Source organism: Choloepus didactylus, chromosome 7 (assembly GCF_015220235.1).
Source record: "Choloepus didactylus isolate mChoDid1 chromosome 7, mChoDid1.pri, whole genome shotgun sequence".
Lineage (NCBI taxonomy): Eukaryota > Metazoa > Chordata > Mammalia > Pilosa > Megalonychidae > Choloepus > Choloepus didactylus.
The window spans coordinates 128,849,109-128,864,082 of record NC_051313.1 but is presented as its reverse complement, the minus strand read 5'-3'; the positions used below and the strand labels follow the sequence as shown (position 1 = coordinate 128,864,082).

General features: G+C 37.5%; 1 protein-coding gene across 5 annotated transcripts in view; it reads right to left on the bottom strand.

Annotated features, from left to right (window-relative positions):
- GPLD1 (glycosylphosphatidylinositol specific phospholipase D1) overlaps positions 1 to 14,974 on the bottom strand; it is an 83,407-nt gene that overhangs the window by 52,008 nt on the left and 16,425 nt on the right. For 3 of the 5 annotated variants that reach the window (XM_037844563.1, XM_037844565.1, XM_037844567.1), the window contains 9 exons: positions 14,635 to 14,732; positions 14,104 to 14,214; positions 13,258 to 13,306; positions 12,535 to 12,589; positions 7,649 to 7,756; positions 7,399 to 7,426; positions 7,157 to 7,296; positions 4,694 to 4,759; positions 421 to 544 (listed from right to left, as the gene is read on the bottom strand). In XM_037844563.1, the coding sequence (XP_037700491.1) occupies positions 421 to 544; positions 4,694 to 4,759; positions 7,157 to 7,296; positions 7,399 to 7,426; positions 7,649 to 7,756; positions 12,535 to 12,589; positions 13,258 to 13,306; positions 14,104 to 14,214; positions 14,635 to 14,732 (779 nt within the window). The remainder of the gene's footprint in view (positions 1 to 420; positions 545 to 4,693; positions 4,760 to 7,156; positions 7,297 to 7,398; positions 7,427 to 7,648; positions 7,757 to 12,534; positions 12,590 to 13,257; positions 13,307 to 14,103; positions 14,215 to 14,634; positions 14,733 to 14,974) is intronic. The other 2 variants (XM_037844564.1, XM_037844566.1) reach the window with 1 other exon arrangement.

Genomic DNA, 14,974 nt, shown 5'->3' with positions numbered 1-14,974 from the left:
CACTGCGTTGTCTGGATTCCTGAATGACTCCAACCAAACAGTTTTCATCTTTTATTCCCTAATAGAGTGTCTTACACCTTAAAGATGCCGTTTCATATATAAGGGTGTCACCAGCATGGGGCTTTGCAGGGCGAGCGTTCCATATTGCTGATGTGCTTTGGACTCAGGTCATAAAGGATTGGCCTGGGGGCGCAGGGCTACCGTGGGTTCCACTGAACTTGCCAGAGGCCACAGAGGCCCAGATTTACATGTCCAGGCATCTCTGGGACAAACCAGATTTGGAGGCCAAGGGTATTCACTGGCCTGATGCAGGCCCAGGTAACTTTCAATGGATAATTAAATCCTCAGTGGCTGGACAAACCAAGATATCACAAGAAGCAGCATTTTCCTCTTTCTCTGTTAATAGCAGAAAATTCTTACTTGGGTCCAGGAATCCACACTAAAGAACACTCCTCTCTCTGTATAGTTTATATTTCTTTCAATGTCTTCAGTTAGAAATGCAGTTGAATTTCTATGAAGATCATTTTTCTGCACTTTTGAGCTGCTGAAAAGAGACAATGATGAAATGGTTAAGACTGAGAAAATGATCTATCCCCTGAATAACTGAATTGGGGTATATATAGTCAAATTAATCACAGGTTAACAGAATATAAAATTTTAATATCTGAAAGCTGAAAGAACCCACCACAGAAAACAAACAAACTTTTAGAAAAACCTCCATAGGAGATGCCTCAGAATCTTTTAGTAAACACACATTTCCAAGGTTTAAAAGATGGCTCTTATAAGAAACAATATTTCTTATATAGTCTCAGAGTTCTAAAATGGGAGTAAAAGGGAGGGAGGCGGGGCAAGATGGCGGAGTGGTGAGGAGCAGAATTTCGTCTCTCCCCTAGAGCAGCTGGCAATTACCCATGAACTATATGAAACAGTGTTTTCGGGATCTCCAGTAACCAGTCACACATTGGACACAAGTTTGGAATTGGAGGAAAAGCCGAGATCGCAGCGAACATTGTAAGTTTCCCGGACCAGGGGTCTGGCGCCCCTCCCCACCCAGACCTCACAGACTGTCTTGCTGCCGGCTCCCTGAAAGGGGGGAAAAAAAAAACCAAAAAACAGCAATCTGCTGAGGGCAAGAAGGGCGGCTCAAACCAGCCTCAACTGCAGAATTAATTAACAAATTAATTAACTAACTTTGGGAGCTGGGGTGCTAAAGAAGGGCTGTGCTCCAAGAAGTGGGGGCACGTAAAAGCAGGCACCCATTCCCAGACTCCAAAAAAGCCATTTTTTTTTTTCCCCCTACATTTTGTCCCTTCTGGCTTCTCGCTGATCCCTTATCTTTTTGCATTTCAATAACCCCCGGCAGGGGTGGAACTGAAGCGGTTGGAGAGTAATTATCAGACAATAGCCCAAAGCATATCTTTAAATGCTCTATTTTGACACTGACAAAACTTCCAGGCTGGGGAAAAACGTTTAAAAGAGACTCTTTTTTTTTTTTTTTTTTACTTTTTTCTTTTTCTTGATTTCTTTTCTACTTTTTTTTTTTTTTTTTTTTTTTTTTTTTTAAATCTAAAAGTAATATATGTGGTTGTTTTCTATCGGAAAGCCCAAGTTGAGGGACTAGGCTGGGCTTAAGGGGAGACAGAGTACCTACAGTGTCTTTGAATTCCGTATTCACTACTGAAGGCCTCCACCCCCGTCTTTAATTGGCAACACCCCCGTCTTTAATTGGCAACTCAGGCTGACCAAGGAATCTACCTGGAGAGGCCCCAAAGAGGAGAGAGGAGAAGGGAATAGTGCCCCTGAGAGACAACTGGAATTCTGAGGATTGGGAGAGTGGAGGGAGGCCCAGCTCAACTGGCAGTCCTCCTTCTGGGAATTCAGACCCCAGGGGCTGGAATTCAGATTCCAGCTTCAGTCAGCCACGCCCCTGACAGAATCAGAGTCACCAGGAGAACTAAAGTCTCCACACCTCCTTACACTGGTGGGGGAGCTGCAGGCTGGCCAGCGTCACCTGCTGGACAGGAGAGGAAAAGCACCAATTCTAAAGGCCTCATAGGAGGGTCTCATTCTCAGGAAAACTCCATACCCTCCCAATGAGACCTGGGCCTCACTAGACTGGGAAAATCTGACTAGGGTCGACCATATCTGAGGAGACCCACTCACAAAAAGGTTACATAGAGGCAGAGCAAGAAACAGAAAAAACAAGAGGGGAAAAATTCCGATCAACTAAATAGAACCTAAGTTAGAGGTCTAGAATAAGTTGAAATGAATAACAGAGGCCAACCAACAAGAAAACCACTAAGTAAAAGACAGAAAATAAGCTCCAAAATAAACTAATCAAGAGAATCAGATGCCTAGACAACTTAAGATAACAAGCCATACCAGGAAACACGAAAACATGGACCAGCCAAAGGAACAAACTAATAGCCCAGCTGAGACACAGGAGTGGAGGCAACTAATGCTAAATAAATTTGATGAAATGAAGGAAGATATAGCAAAAGAGCTGAAGGATATAAAGAAGACACTGGCTGACCATAAAGAAGAATTCATAAACTTAAAAAAACAAATGGCAGAACTCATGGGAATGAAGGCCACAATGGAGGAGATGAAAAACACAATGGAGGGACACAACAGTAGATTTGAACAGGCAGAAGAAAGGATCAGTGAACTGGAAGACAGGTCATTCGAATTCATACACACAAAAGAACAGATGGTGAAAAAAATGGAAAAATATGAGCAGGGTCTTAGGGAGCTGAGTGACAACATGAAACGCACAAATATACGTGTTATGGGTATCCCAGAAGGAGAAGAGAGGGGAAAAGGGGCAGAAAGAGTAATAGAAGACATATTCACTGAAAATTTCCCAACTCTTATAAAAGACAGAAAATTAGAGATTCAGGAAGTACAATGTACCCCAAATAGAATAGATCCCAATAGACCTACTCCAAGACACTTACTGGTCAGATTGTCCAATGTCAAAGACAAAGAGAGGATTCTGAAAGCAGCAAGAGAAAAGCAATCCATCACATACAAGGGAAAGTCAATAAGACTATGCACAGATTTCTCTGCAGAAACCATGGAGGCAAGAAGACAGTGGCATGATATATTTAAGATTCTGAAAGAGAAAAACTGCCAACCAAGAATTCTATATCCAGCAAAACTTTCCTTCAAAAATGAGGGAGAGATTAAAACATTTTCAGACAAACAGACACTGAGAGAGTTTGTGAATAAGAGACCGGCACTACAAGAAATACTAAAGGGAGTGCTACAGGCTGATAGGAAAAGACAGGAGAGAGAGAGTTGGAGAAGAATGCAGAAATGAAGATTATCAGGAAAGGTAAAAGGAGAGGAAAAAATAAGATATGACATATAAATTCCAAAAAACAAAATGGTAGTAGAAAGTACTGCCCTTACAGTAATAACACTAAATGTAAATGGATTAAACTCCCCAATAAAATGGGAGTAAAAGGTTTGAATTCCTCCTAGACTACTAAAAAAATAAAGATATTCTAATGTTGCACATAGAAGGTCAAGAAACTGGTTTATAGCTGTTTGGGAAACTGGTATGCAGGCTTACTGATGTATTTTTAAAGATATCCAAAAATTAATTATATAATAAAAACGCATTTACAAAGTCAGATATTTTCCCCAGCCTCTTTATACATAAGAGAGATGCTCAGGAGGGCCAGATAGTCTTCCAAAATGATTGAAGTTAGGAAGGCAACAGAAACAAATGAAGAGGGCCCCACATAAGACACCAGGGAGTGTAGAGATTCTGACAATCTGGAGATTACAAACCCAATCAAAGGCGTTCGATTCAATTTTTTAAAATCTGCCTAATTCAAATAAATTAAATGAGGATTAACTGAACATTTTCTGCAAATATTCAATTCTTCCAAAGTTCTAAACTCCCTCTCACTTTAGCAACATTCACGGCAATACCCTCTGTTTGAATATCTAACCCTTACCCTAAATATCTCCATTTGAACATCACTTCCTCAAGGAAAGCTCTCCTTTGGCTGGATTAGGACACTCTGTATTACAGCCCCAGAGTGCCCTGTACTTTCCTTAATAACACTTAAAATATTTACAGATTCTTCTTCAGTGCTGATCCACCTGCTAGACCAAACATTCTATGAGAGTGGGAACTATTTTTGTCTTGCTCACAATTGTATCTTGAGCGCCTGAATTAGTTCCTGGTACCTAATGATTAATAAATATTTATTGAATGAATGAATGAATGAATGGTGGTTGGTACCTGAGTCTAGCAGGGGACCCCATCTCTTATAATGCAATGAGGTCTTCCTTCTCGGGAATCACTGCTACCTCATTGCTAAATATGTTTTCAGGGTGAAATCTGGACAGTTTATGAGTAAAAATGATAATAATGATGGGTAATAATAATATTAACTGCCACTTTGTGAGCAACTTACTATGTGTTAACTGCTTTATATCCATACCATCACTCTGGCATTAATGCATATATGTATTTTTCTCCATTTTACAGAAGGAGGAAGCTGCTGTAGCTTAGGAGGAAAAAAAAATCACACCATTGTAAATGGCAAAGCTGGAATTTTAACCTACATCCACCTGTCTGTCTGCAAACATCAAGCTCTCAACCCCGTAGGGAGCCTGTAGGGAGCCTCCAGGTCGGATGCTCGTCTTCTAATGAACACTTTTGAAGCCCACTTACCCATGGTTATTGTTTTGCTGGCCTCCACATGCTATGAACAGAGGGTTCTCAGGTAGGTTGCAGTCACTGGGGAAAGAGTCAAATGAATTAGGCATTTTTCTACCTTCTTTCCAAGCATGAACTTTACTGAAAATCAGTGGTGCACTGCAAACCACCTGCAAAAGGCTTGGCTTACAGGTGTTCATTACTGATCCAATCAGGACTCATAAAGGACCCAAGTCCTTCTAGCCTGGGGCAGGTAAACCAGCTGCAGGTGGTTAGGCCAATACAGGCTGCCCCACATTAGCCGCCACCCCAGACTCACAGTCCTCCTCTTCCCTGCCCACTCCACCTGCTTTGCTGCTCAGTGCAAAATGAAGCACCTTAGAGACTGTGAAAGAAACTTGTTCCCAACTATCATGCCTTCTGCCCAATTATGCCCATTATGTCCAAGAGAATCTAAGAGGTGAAGTCTTTAGATCAGGGGTTTAAACCCCATCTCTGAACCAAAGCACCTGGGCAGCAGGTATCACTGTAGGGGAGTCTTTATTTTAGAATGAACACTATTTTTAAGGAGAGGAAGGCTCAGAGTAGTAGTAAAGCCAGGAGCCTTGCAGGGGAGAGACTCTGCAAAGGAGGTAGAAAGAAGCTGGAGACAAACCCTTAATGTCAAAGTCCTTCTCAGGGCCAGCCTACGACATTCATGGAAATTTCTGCCTTGCTAACTTAGGACAGAGATCAAGAGACAAGAAATGTGATCCTTCCCAATTATTTCCTTCTAATTAAAGGATACCAGCTACCCATCTTTCCTTAGCTATGTGAAGAACCAGATAAAAAGAAATATTAAAAACTGTTTTCCAGTTTAAGGATTGTTACGCATGGTTTATATAGAATAAATAAATGCAGGTCACTCACTCTAACAGGGTCATGTGCTATGAATCCTCCCCATATAAACTTAACTTCTAATAATAATTACAGTACTAGGAGCCAACACTTATTAAGCGCTTACTACATGATAGCTCTTTAAATGACTGATGTCATTTATTCCTCATGACAACTCTATTACCATCCCCATTTTAAAGATGAAGAAACTAAAGCTGAGGGAGGTTTAACAACTCACTCCAGATAACTCAGTAGTGAGTGGCAGGTCTCTCAAATTCCAGAGCCTCAAACTCTCGACGACTGTGCTGGCATGCACCTAAAAATCCACAACCACAGAGAGAGGGCTTGGGGATTTCATTTGAGGTTTGACTATTAAATATGGCATTCATATTAGATTGTTTACGCATGCCAAGTTGTCACTCACCGAGTCTTAACAACAACCTCAATATTTACCAGGGTGAAATAGAATTTGTCATCAAAGGATATTTTGTTTTAAATACAATATATAATTAGCCTTAACAATATTTGAATACTAGCAAATGTTTTTAAGAGCAAAGGAACATCAGCCAGTGTATATTATTCCAGAGCCTATCTGGGCCACTCTGGCTTATAAACACCCATCCCTCCTATGATCCGTACCTGGAACGGCTGCCCACGCTAGCTCCTACCCAGAGAACCCCTTCTCACCTTTTCCACTGCTGTGGCTGCTGCTTAAGCTTCCCACCTGCCCCTTCCAGCATCAGATGCTGCTTCAGATGCTTCCTGCCCTACATGGTTCAGCAGTGGGGAAGGGGCTACATACTCAGGGTTTTGATGGGACCTGGGTTCTGCAAGGAACCTATGGGAGGTGAAAGCTACATTCAGACTAAGCTTGGAGAAGTGACAATCCCAGTCTATCCTGATCTAAATTCCAAGTCTCTTTGATTGACACACTTCCTCAGCACACAGAAGAAGAAAAGCACCTGGAGGCCAAGCAGCTGTCCTATTGGGGCTGGGTGTCAAATTCTGATAGAAGGCTATGCCTTACCAACGCATCCATTTCTGGCTTTATTTTGGAGGGTGTGGGGGGAGGTGGGGGGCAGGAGAAGTATCTGGGGTTCTCTCTGTTTCTGTCCTTTTAGTTTTAGGTGAAGCACCCTTTGAAACCCTTGAACCCTGGGAGGCCAGGCTGGAGAGGAGGGGCCACCACGCCCCGTTGCTGGTGGCAGCAAGGGCACAGCGATTGGAGCCACTCCAGAGCCTGTGGAGAGCTGGCACTTAAGCCCACAGCTTGTGTTCTCCCAAAAGAAACAAACGGAGAATCAGCTGTGGAAGCTGATTCCTTCCTACCTAAGCCATTTCTCACAGACCACAAAATCTGCACTCTCTCTCTCTCTCTCTCCCTAAAACATGAGAGGCATCAGCAAATCTAACTAGATGGGAACCCGTCAAGATTTTGAGTTGGCCACATTTTCATTCTTTTCTTCCTTAATTAGGTTAGAATGGCACTTCATGAGATTTTTTTTTTTTTTTTTTCAATCGGTTGAAAACCCTGGGAGTTGTACTAGGGAAGAGGGCAGCAAGTCAGAGAGTGATTGGCATAAGAAACCGAGTCAAACTCACCTGGTCCCATTCTCTAACATGAAGCTTGTTAGATGGTAAATCTTAGTGGACCAAAATGCCATATCATCCAGTCCTCCAAGGAAATACTCCTGGAATTGTTCCACCAAAAACGGGGACTTTGTAGAGTAAGTGGGATAAAGCTACAGCAGAGAGAAAGAAAAGTAAATAAATAAATAGGGTTCTATGCCTGGTATCTGTATAACCCTTCAAATTAAGAGCATTTGTATGAATAAAGTCCTTACCTTGGAAACAGCTAACAGCTCACCATACCTGCAACATAAACAATAACTTGACTGTGGGTTGTGCTTTCTACAGAGAAATGAGGCAAATAATGAAGAAAAATCTCCCTCAACAGGTATCCACTACCACACAACAGGATTTGAATGAGCAAAATCCACACATCTTAAACTCTCTGGATACTGAGACATTGAAAACTGCACTGATGAAGTCACAATAAAATTGGATACAAAATTTCCTCTGGATTACACTTACATTTCCAAGAACTGAAGATACGAACAGTCAACAATTACATTTTTGGTGATGACTTCTCGACCATAGAGTTTCTTATAAATTCCCAATAGATCTTTGACGGGCACATACCTAAGAAATGTATTAGAATAAAATTAGAGTTGTTTTCATAATGAAGCTGAAGATAATATCAACAACAGCAAAAGCAACAGCAGCTAACAGTTATTCCATGATCATTATGTGCCAGACACTGCAAGGGCTTTACACACACTATTTATTTAACACTACCAATGACCTAGGGTAGTTACTACCATCATATTCCCATTTTACATAAGAAGAATCTGAGGCACAGACAAGTTAAATACTTCTCCCAGTGATACAGAGCAAGCAACTAATTCCTTAATCAAATATTTTGAAGGTACATTCTAAGACAGGAAACTAAGTACAAAAGGGTATTTGTTTGTGAATTCAGAATATGAGAACAATTTTAAAGATTTCTTCTTTTTAGTGAAATTAAACTCAAATACGGCTCCTTACCCTGACATCCCAGTTTCAGAGTGCACAGTATAAAGTAATTGAAAAGAATTCTAAATCAGGCTTTTAGTTCACAGCTATTAGTTATTTCAGTTTGAAGACAAGAAGCATCTTAAATATTAGACTTATACTGAATCATCTTTTAATCTTAATTTCAAAATCTTTAGAGTATAAAAGACAAAACTCACAACCAAGAAAATCTGATTTTAGTATATTAGAAAAAAAGTTAAGATATCCATTTTTTATTTTATGAGAGCACCAAATTGGTACTCCCAATAAAAATAGCTTAAAAAGCTAGACAAAATAACAAAAATATTTTTTTTTAATGAATCACAAAACTAGCAAGAAAGTGAAAAATTTCCACAAAGGTTAACAACAAATGGAAAGGGGAAACCTTGGGTGGTAAGCAAGTGGGAAAGCCAACTTCTGCCCAAGGACGACTGCCAAATCCTGGTAACCTGAAGTTTCCGGGATGGCTGTGTGGAATGCCGATAGGGCTTAGGAACTACTCAAAATGGGACAGCTCACAGGAGACCAGGACACAAAAGGCTACACCTTCCAATGAATACAAACTATAAATAAACCTACCACACAGCAAAGAAATCTGCCTGCCTTGATCTCGGCAATGGGGAGAGAAAGGAAAAAATCTCTCTCCACCCCCCACCCCGAATTTGTAACCACTAGTCAGCCTTCGCATACGCTTTGTCCTGCATTCTTGTTAGCTGTGTGGTCAGAAAAATTTTAAAGTAGTAAAGTAATAAAAACTTAAAAGTAACTTAAAGTAGTCCTGAATAAGTAGGCTTCCAGGCCAGGACAAGTCCTTTCTGGAGAATGCAATTCTAACTGGAGCACCAATTATTTTCAAGGAGCACAGAATATAACCAAAAGATGACCAGTGTAACTACATTATGTCTGAAAAAATAGACTTTAAGGCAACAAGCATTATGAGACATAAAGAGGGTCATGATGATAAAAGGTTCAATTCACCAGAAAAATATACAATTTTGAAAAGTGAATGTACCTAACAGTGCATCCTCAAAGCATATAAAAGTAAACCTTGACAGAACTATAAGGAGAAACTGAAAAATCCACCATAATTTAGGGAATGATTTTTTAAGAAATCTCTCAGTAACTGATAGCTCAAACTGACAGGAAAATAAAGAAATAAATAGCACAGTTATAAGAAGATTTGAACAGCAAATTTAACAAGTTTGAGCTGGTGGCGCATACAGAACACTACACCAAAATTGGAGAATTAACATTCTTTTCAGCCATGCTTGGAATATTTTGAAAAATTTGACCATAAACCTAGGCCATAAGTCAAGACTCAACAAATTTCACAAGAAACCAAAGAAAGTAGATGGAAGTAAATAAGAGTACAAAGTAAAGAAATAGAAAATGAACATATAATAGGATCAATAAAACCAAAAGTTCATTCTTTGAAATAATAAAACTGAGAAATATCGGACAAGATTAATTGTTTAAAAATATGAGAAGGCAGAATAAACAACATTAAGGATGACAAAGGGAACACCAGTGTAGGTAAACAGGCCTAACAAGATATTTAAGTACATAGATTGAATGGGAAAGTCCTAGCAAAATACAACTTACCAAAATCCTTAAAAAGAAACTAAAAAACTGAACAGTCCTATGACCATTAAGGAAGTTTAAAAATTCCCACAAACAAAGCACCAGGACTACATAGCTTTACAGGTAAGTTCTACCAAACATTCAAAGAATCAATGTTCTATCTTACATAAACTTTCAGAGAACAGAAAAGAAAGGAACACTCCCCAACTGATTTCATGAAGCCAGCATAATCTTTATACCAAAACCAAACAAAATCAGAACAAAAAAGGAAAATTATAGTACAAGTTCACTCATAAACATAGGTGCAAAAACCCAAAACAGCAAAAACAGATGCAACATATATAAAAAAGATATGCCATGATAAAATTGGTTTTGTCCCAGGCATGTAAGACTGAATTAATATTAGCAAATTGATTAATATAATTCTCTATATTAACAGATTAAGAGAGAAACTAACTCAACAAACACAGAACAAGAGTTTAACACAATCTGAAATCAATTTATGATTTTGAAGTTATTAACAAACTAGAAATAGAAGGAAACTTCCTTAAGCTGATAAATGTATCCAAAAAAATCTACAGTAATCATTACACATAATGATGAAATTTTGGAGGATTCTCTTTTAAGATCAGGAACGAAATAAGTATGTGTAATATCACCACTTCTATTCAGATTCACTGAAGATATTAGATATTAGGTGAGACACAGCAAGAAAAAACAAAAGGTTTAAAGATTGAAAAGGAAAAATAAACTGTCACAATTTATAAGCTATAAATTGTGAATATATAGTAAATTCAAAAGACTTTTCAGATAAATTATTAGATAAGAAGAGAGCTTAGAATTATTGCTAGATACAAAATTGAAATCAGAAAGTCACTTGCATTTCTATGCATCAGCAATCAATTAGGAAATATAACTTTTAAAAGTTACCGTTTATGGTAGAAAGTAAAAATATTAAGTCTCTGGGATGAAATCTAATAAAATGTGTAAGACCTTTGTGGAAAAAAATTGTGAAACTTTAGTGAACGTTATTAAAGACAACAATGAAAATATATAGCATAGTTTATGGATAAGAAGATTTAACATTGCATGGTCAATTCTCCCAATTGATCTCTAGATTCAATAAAATTCTAACCAATATTCCAAAGTTTTTGTTAGAACATGACAACCTGATCCTAAACTCTATATGAAAGAGTAAAGGTAAAAGGATAGACAAGCTGTTTTTGAAGAAAAAAAGCACAAGGTGGGGGATTTGCCCTAATGGATGTCAAGAGTTATTATAAAGCTACAGAAATTAAAACGATTGGTATTGCTCAGGGATAGTCAATTAGATCAATAGAATACAACAGAAAGTCCAGAAACAGACCCGTACGCATAGGGAATTTTAATTTATGATAGGGCATTTCAGGACAGTGAGGAAAGGGTAGACTATGGATAAAGGTTTCTAAGGTAGTATCTATGGGAAAAAGTGAAATTAAATGTCTACCTCAGAATGCGTAAGAAAATTAATTTCAGGTAGAGTGAAGACATAAATATAAACAATAAAACTATACAACCCTCAGAAGACTAAGAAGGAGGATAACCTCATGACCTCAAAGTAGAAGAATTTTTAAATAAGGCATCAAAGGTTAAAAACTATAAAGGAAAAGATTAATATAGCCAACTACATTAAAATTAAAAAATTATTCAAGAGACAACATAGAGTGAAAAGACATGCCACAAACTGTAAAAAAGATACTTGTACCAAGTGAATGAAAAAATGACAAATTAGAACACTCAAAAATAAAGATAAAGAACTTAAGCAGAAAAATAGGTGAAAAATTGAAGAAGGCTTTCACTTAAACACAAATGATCAATAAATTATGAAAAAATATTCAACCTCATTAGCAATCTGGGAAACACAAATTAAAAAATGAATGAGATACCACACACCAAGCAAGTTGGTAAAAATTTAAACGTTGGACTATACCAAATACTGAAGAAGGTGTAGGATAAAACAGGAAGAAGTATAAACTGAGAAGACCTTTTGGAGAAAGAGTCTGGTATTACTTAGTAAAGTTAAACATGTGCAAGCCCTACAATTCAGCAATTCTACTTCTGGTGGTGTTTACTTGAGAGATTTTCCTCTGGTATGAAAGTGTATTATGAAAATTTTTTCAGAGCAATACTGTATGCAAAGCAAAAACACTTAAAACTAACTATATATCCGTCAACACTAGAATAAAGTAATTCTCTTTGGTACATTCATACAATGGAGGATCACACTGGTGTGAAAATGAATGAACTACAGCTGAACATATCAATATGATTAAGTCTCAAAACCATAATTTCAAGCAAAAATTTACAGAAGGATACATACTATGTAATTCCATTTATCAACTGTAAAAAAATATTTTTCATATGAATGCACACATATGTAGTAAACTATAAAGAAAACAACAAAATGGTTAACAGGAAACTTAAGATCATAGTTACCCTTAGTAGAGAGAAGGTGATTGAGGAACTTCTAAAGTACCAGTAACTCTCTATTTCTCAAGTTGGGTGGTAGCTACCAAGGTGAGCATTATCTTCTTATTCTTTTATTTGTATTATACATTTTTATGTTTTGTATATTTTGCAATTAATTTTTTAAAAGACTTTACTTAGACTATCCTAATGCACAATTTTACATCTCAAAGTTTATAAATGTAGGTAATTCCTAATTATATGGTAAATTAATTTTCTAGGAAACAAGGATCAAGCTATTAAATGCCATTTAATCACGTTTAAATGTATATTACTCTTACCAGCGCCGTGCGAGATAATTAAAATTGAACTCAAACTGGCTCAAAACATCTCCTCCTATGGTATAAAAAAAAATTTACATTTGGTGAGTTATGGTAACATGCAGCATCCTTCTTCAGCACGAGTTTTCACAATTCAGATTATTAGTTCTTCACATGATTACATGTTTCTGTTAATTGTTTTAGGTATACACATGTCTTTAAGAGAAGGCAATCTTTAAAAAAAAAAAACAACTTAGCTAATGAAACATGAAATTAAGAAAAAATCGTCCATATAACCAAAGGATTTTTCACCTTAAGGAAGGACAGACCATAAGGATTCTTTTCAGTGAACACCTGTCACCACTTAATTTGTATATTTAAAGGTAATTTACTACAGAAAAAAGATGGCGTTAACCAGTTTAAAGCTAAAGTATTAGGGGACAATAGCTAATGCATTTTAATACAATATAAAGGTAATGATTTTCTAAAATTATGACAAATAAAATATTAAGTTTTGCTATGAAAAATTACACATATCCACAATTTTTCAAAAATACATATCTATGTCAAATGAGGTACACCTGTTCTCTAAAGGAACTACAATATTCAAATAGATAGCTAGTTACCACATGCTACTGGCAAGATATGATAAAAAGATACATATTTAAAAAACAGTATTGATATCATTATTAGTGAAATATAACTACCACAGGAGAAAGTTTTGCAAATGTAAATAAACAGTACCAAAATCACCAGCTGAATGAGCCTCAGAATAGGAGCCGTGAAAATCAATCTGAGAAAGAAAGAGAACCATCTGGTATAGATCACAAATTGTGGCCAAAACTTTTATCCCCACAATCAAACATGTAGTAGGGAGTTGACAGCATAACCCAATGAAATGCTGAGGATGTGTAATGGGAAATGCAATATTCACCCAAACATTTTCCTTTTTTTTTTAAGTTACTCTTAGTTTAAAAAAAAAAAAATCATATTGGCAGCTGAGTTGTATACTTAATGTCTGATAATAAATAAAGCTATTGCAGACAATTGTGCCTTATAGGGTATATACACAGTCTCCATTAAGTCCAAGTTTAAATTTCTAATGTAATGGAATCAATATCAATCAACCAGGAGTTACATCACCAGGTAAGATCACAATTTTCAGTTTGGGAATAGGACACTTTTAAGGGTAAAAACAGAGGGGAAACAGACAAAAAACCTGGAACCACTACTTGTAAATAAAACCAAGTGGCAGGTATTCCTTTCCTTATCAAGAAACATGGGTCATTAAAAACAGCTTTAATACAGACATGAAACTTTTCAAATATTGTTTGTGGCTAGAATAGACAATCACATCTATCATTGTTTTCAATGTGCTTTAGTCACACTGCCCTTTTGAAGGAATTTACCCAGGTGGCAAATAAGAGTAAGAGGAATGAAAAGGAAAAGATGGAAATCTAACAAAACATTACTTTCAGCAAAAAGTCATGTTTCCACACATCTGAATACCTGAAGTTTTCCTTTCCTTCAAAAGAGTCCTTTTTCTTTTTTCAATCCTTAAAGTCATTGACCAGAAAGAGATATACTCACAGCTCCCATTGTCCTAAGGAATCCCTGTTCGATACCCAGGCTGTGCCAGCTGACATCTGCCACCATGTGAGAGGTAATTCCAAACAGGAAAGCTACCAATTTCTCTGTGTCCTGCCAAATAAGCAAGTTAGAGTCGTGTGTGTTTGGGTTATTTTATAACAATAATCCTATTTAAAAAACACCAAGTCTTAACAAAAAAACAGAGGCAGGTATATTGTCGTTTCTAGCTACCAAAAACCACCTAAGACTTTTTGAAAGGTTTTGTACTGTCTTGGAAGTGCTTTCAGATTAACTACTATTGGAGCAAAATGACCAAGTGGCATACCCCAAGCATTTTTTTAAAATAATACATTCAAGTATTAAGTAGCAATCACCTATATCCCAAGTACTCTATTTGGCATTGAGGGTACAACTATAAATAAGCCCTCACACATTATGGGAGAGGAGGGTAAAAACAGGGTAAAAGCAGGTACAACAAAAATACTTAGCAAGGTAAGAACTCAATTTTTTTTAGGATAGGGGCGCACCTACCTTCTCCCAGGGAAGGGGATAGTTCTCCCGGATGTAATGAACGCTTGCATTCAGAAATGGAGTCCAGTGTGTGCTCTCAGACACATCATGGAATTTTCCTGACAAACAAAAGAAGGCCTCAGGATTCTTTCTTAAAAAGTTGGAGATTCTCAATCAAGTATTCACAGAACCAGCTCTTCCACCACTGCCTACTGCTTGTGTCCCTTCGCCTTCTGTCCTCCAAGCCCTGAAGTCTCTTGGAGTTCAAAGGAAGCCTCCAGAACAGAAGAGCTAACCAAGATTTCAGAGCAGGTACAGTCTCTGTCTGCAACACGACCGAGCCCTACAGTAAATGGAAAGG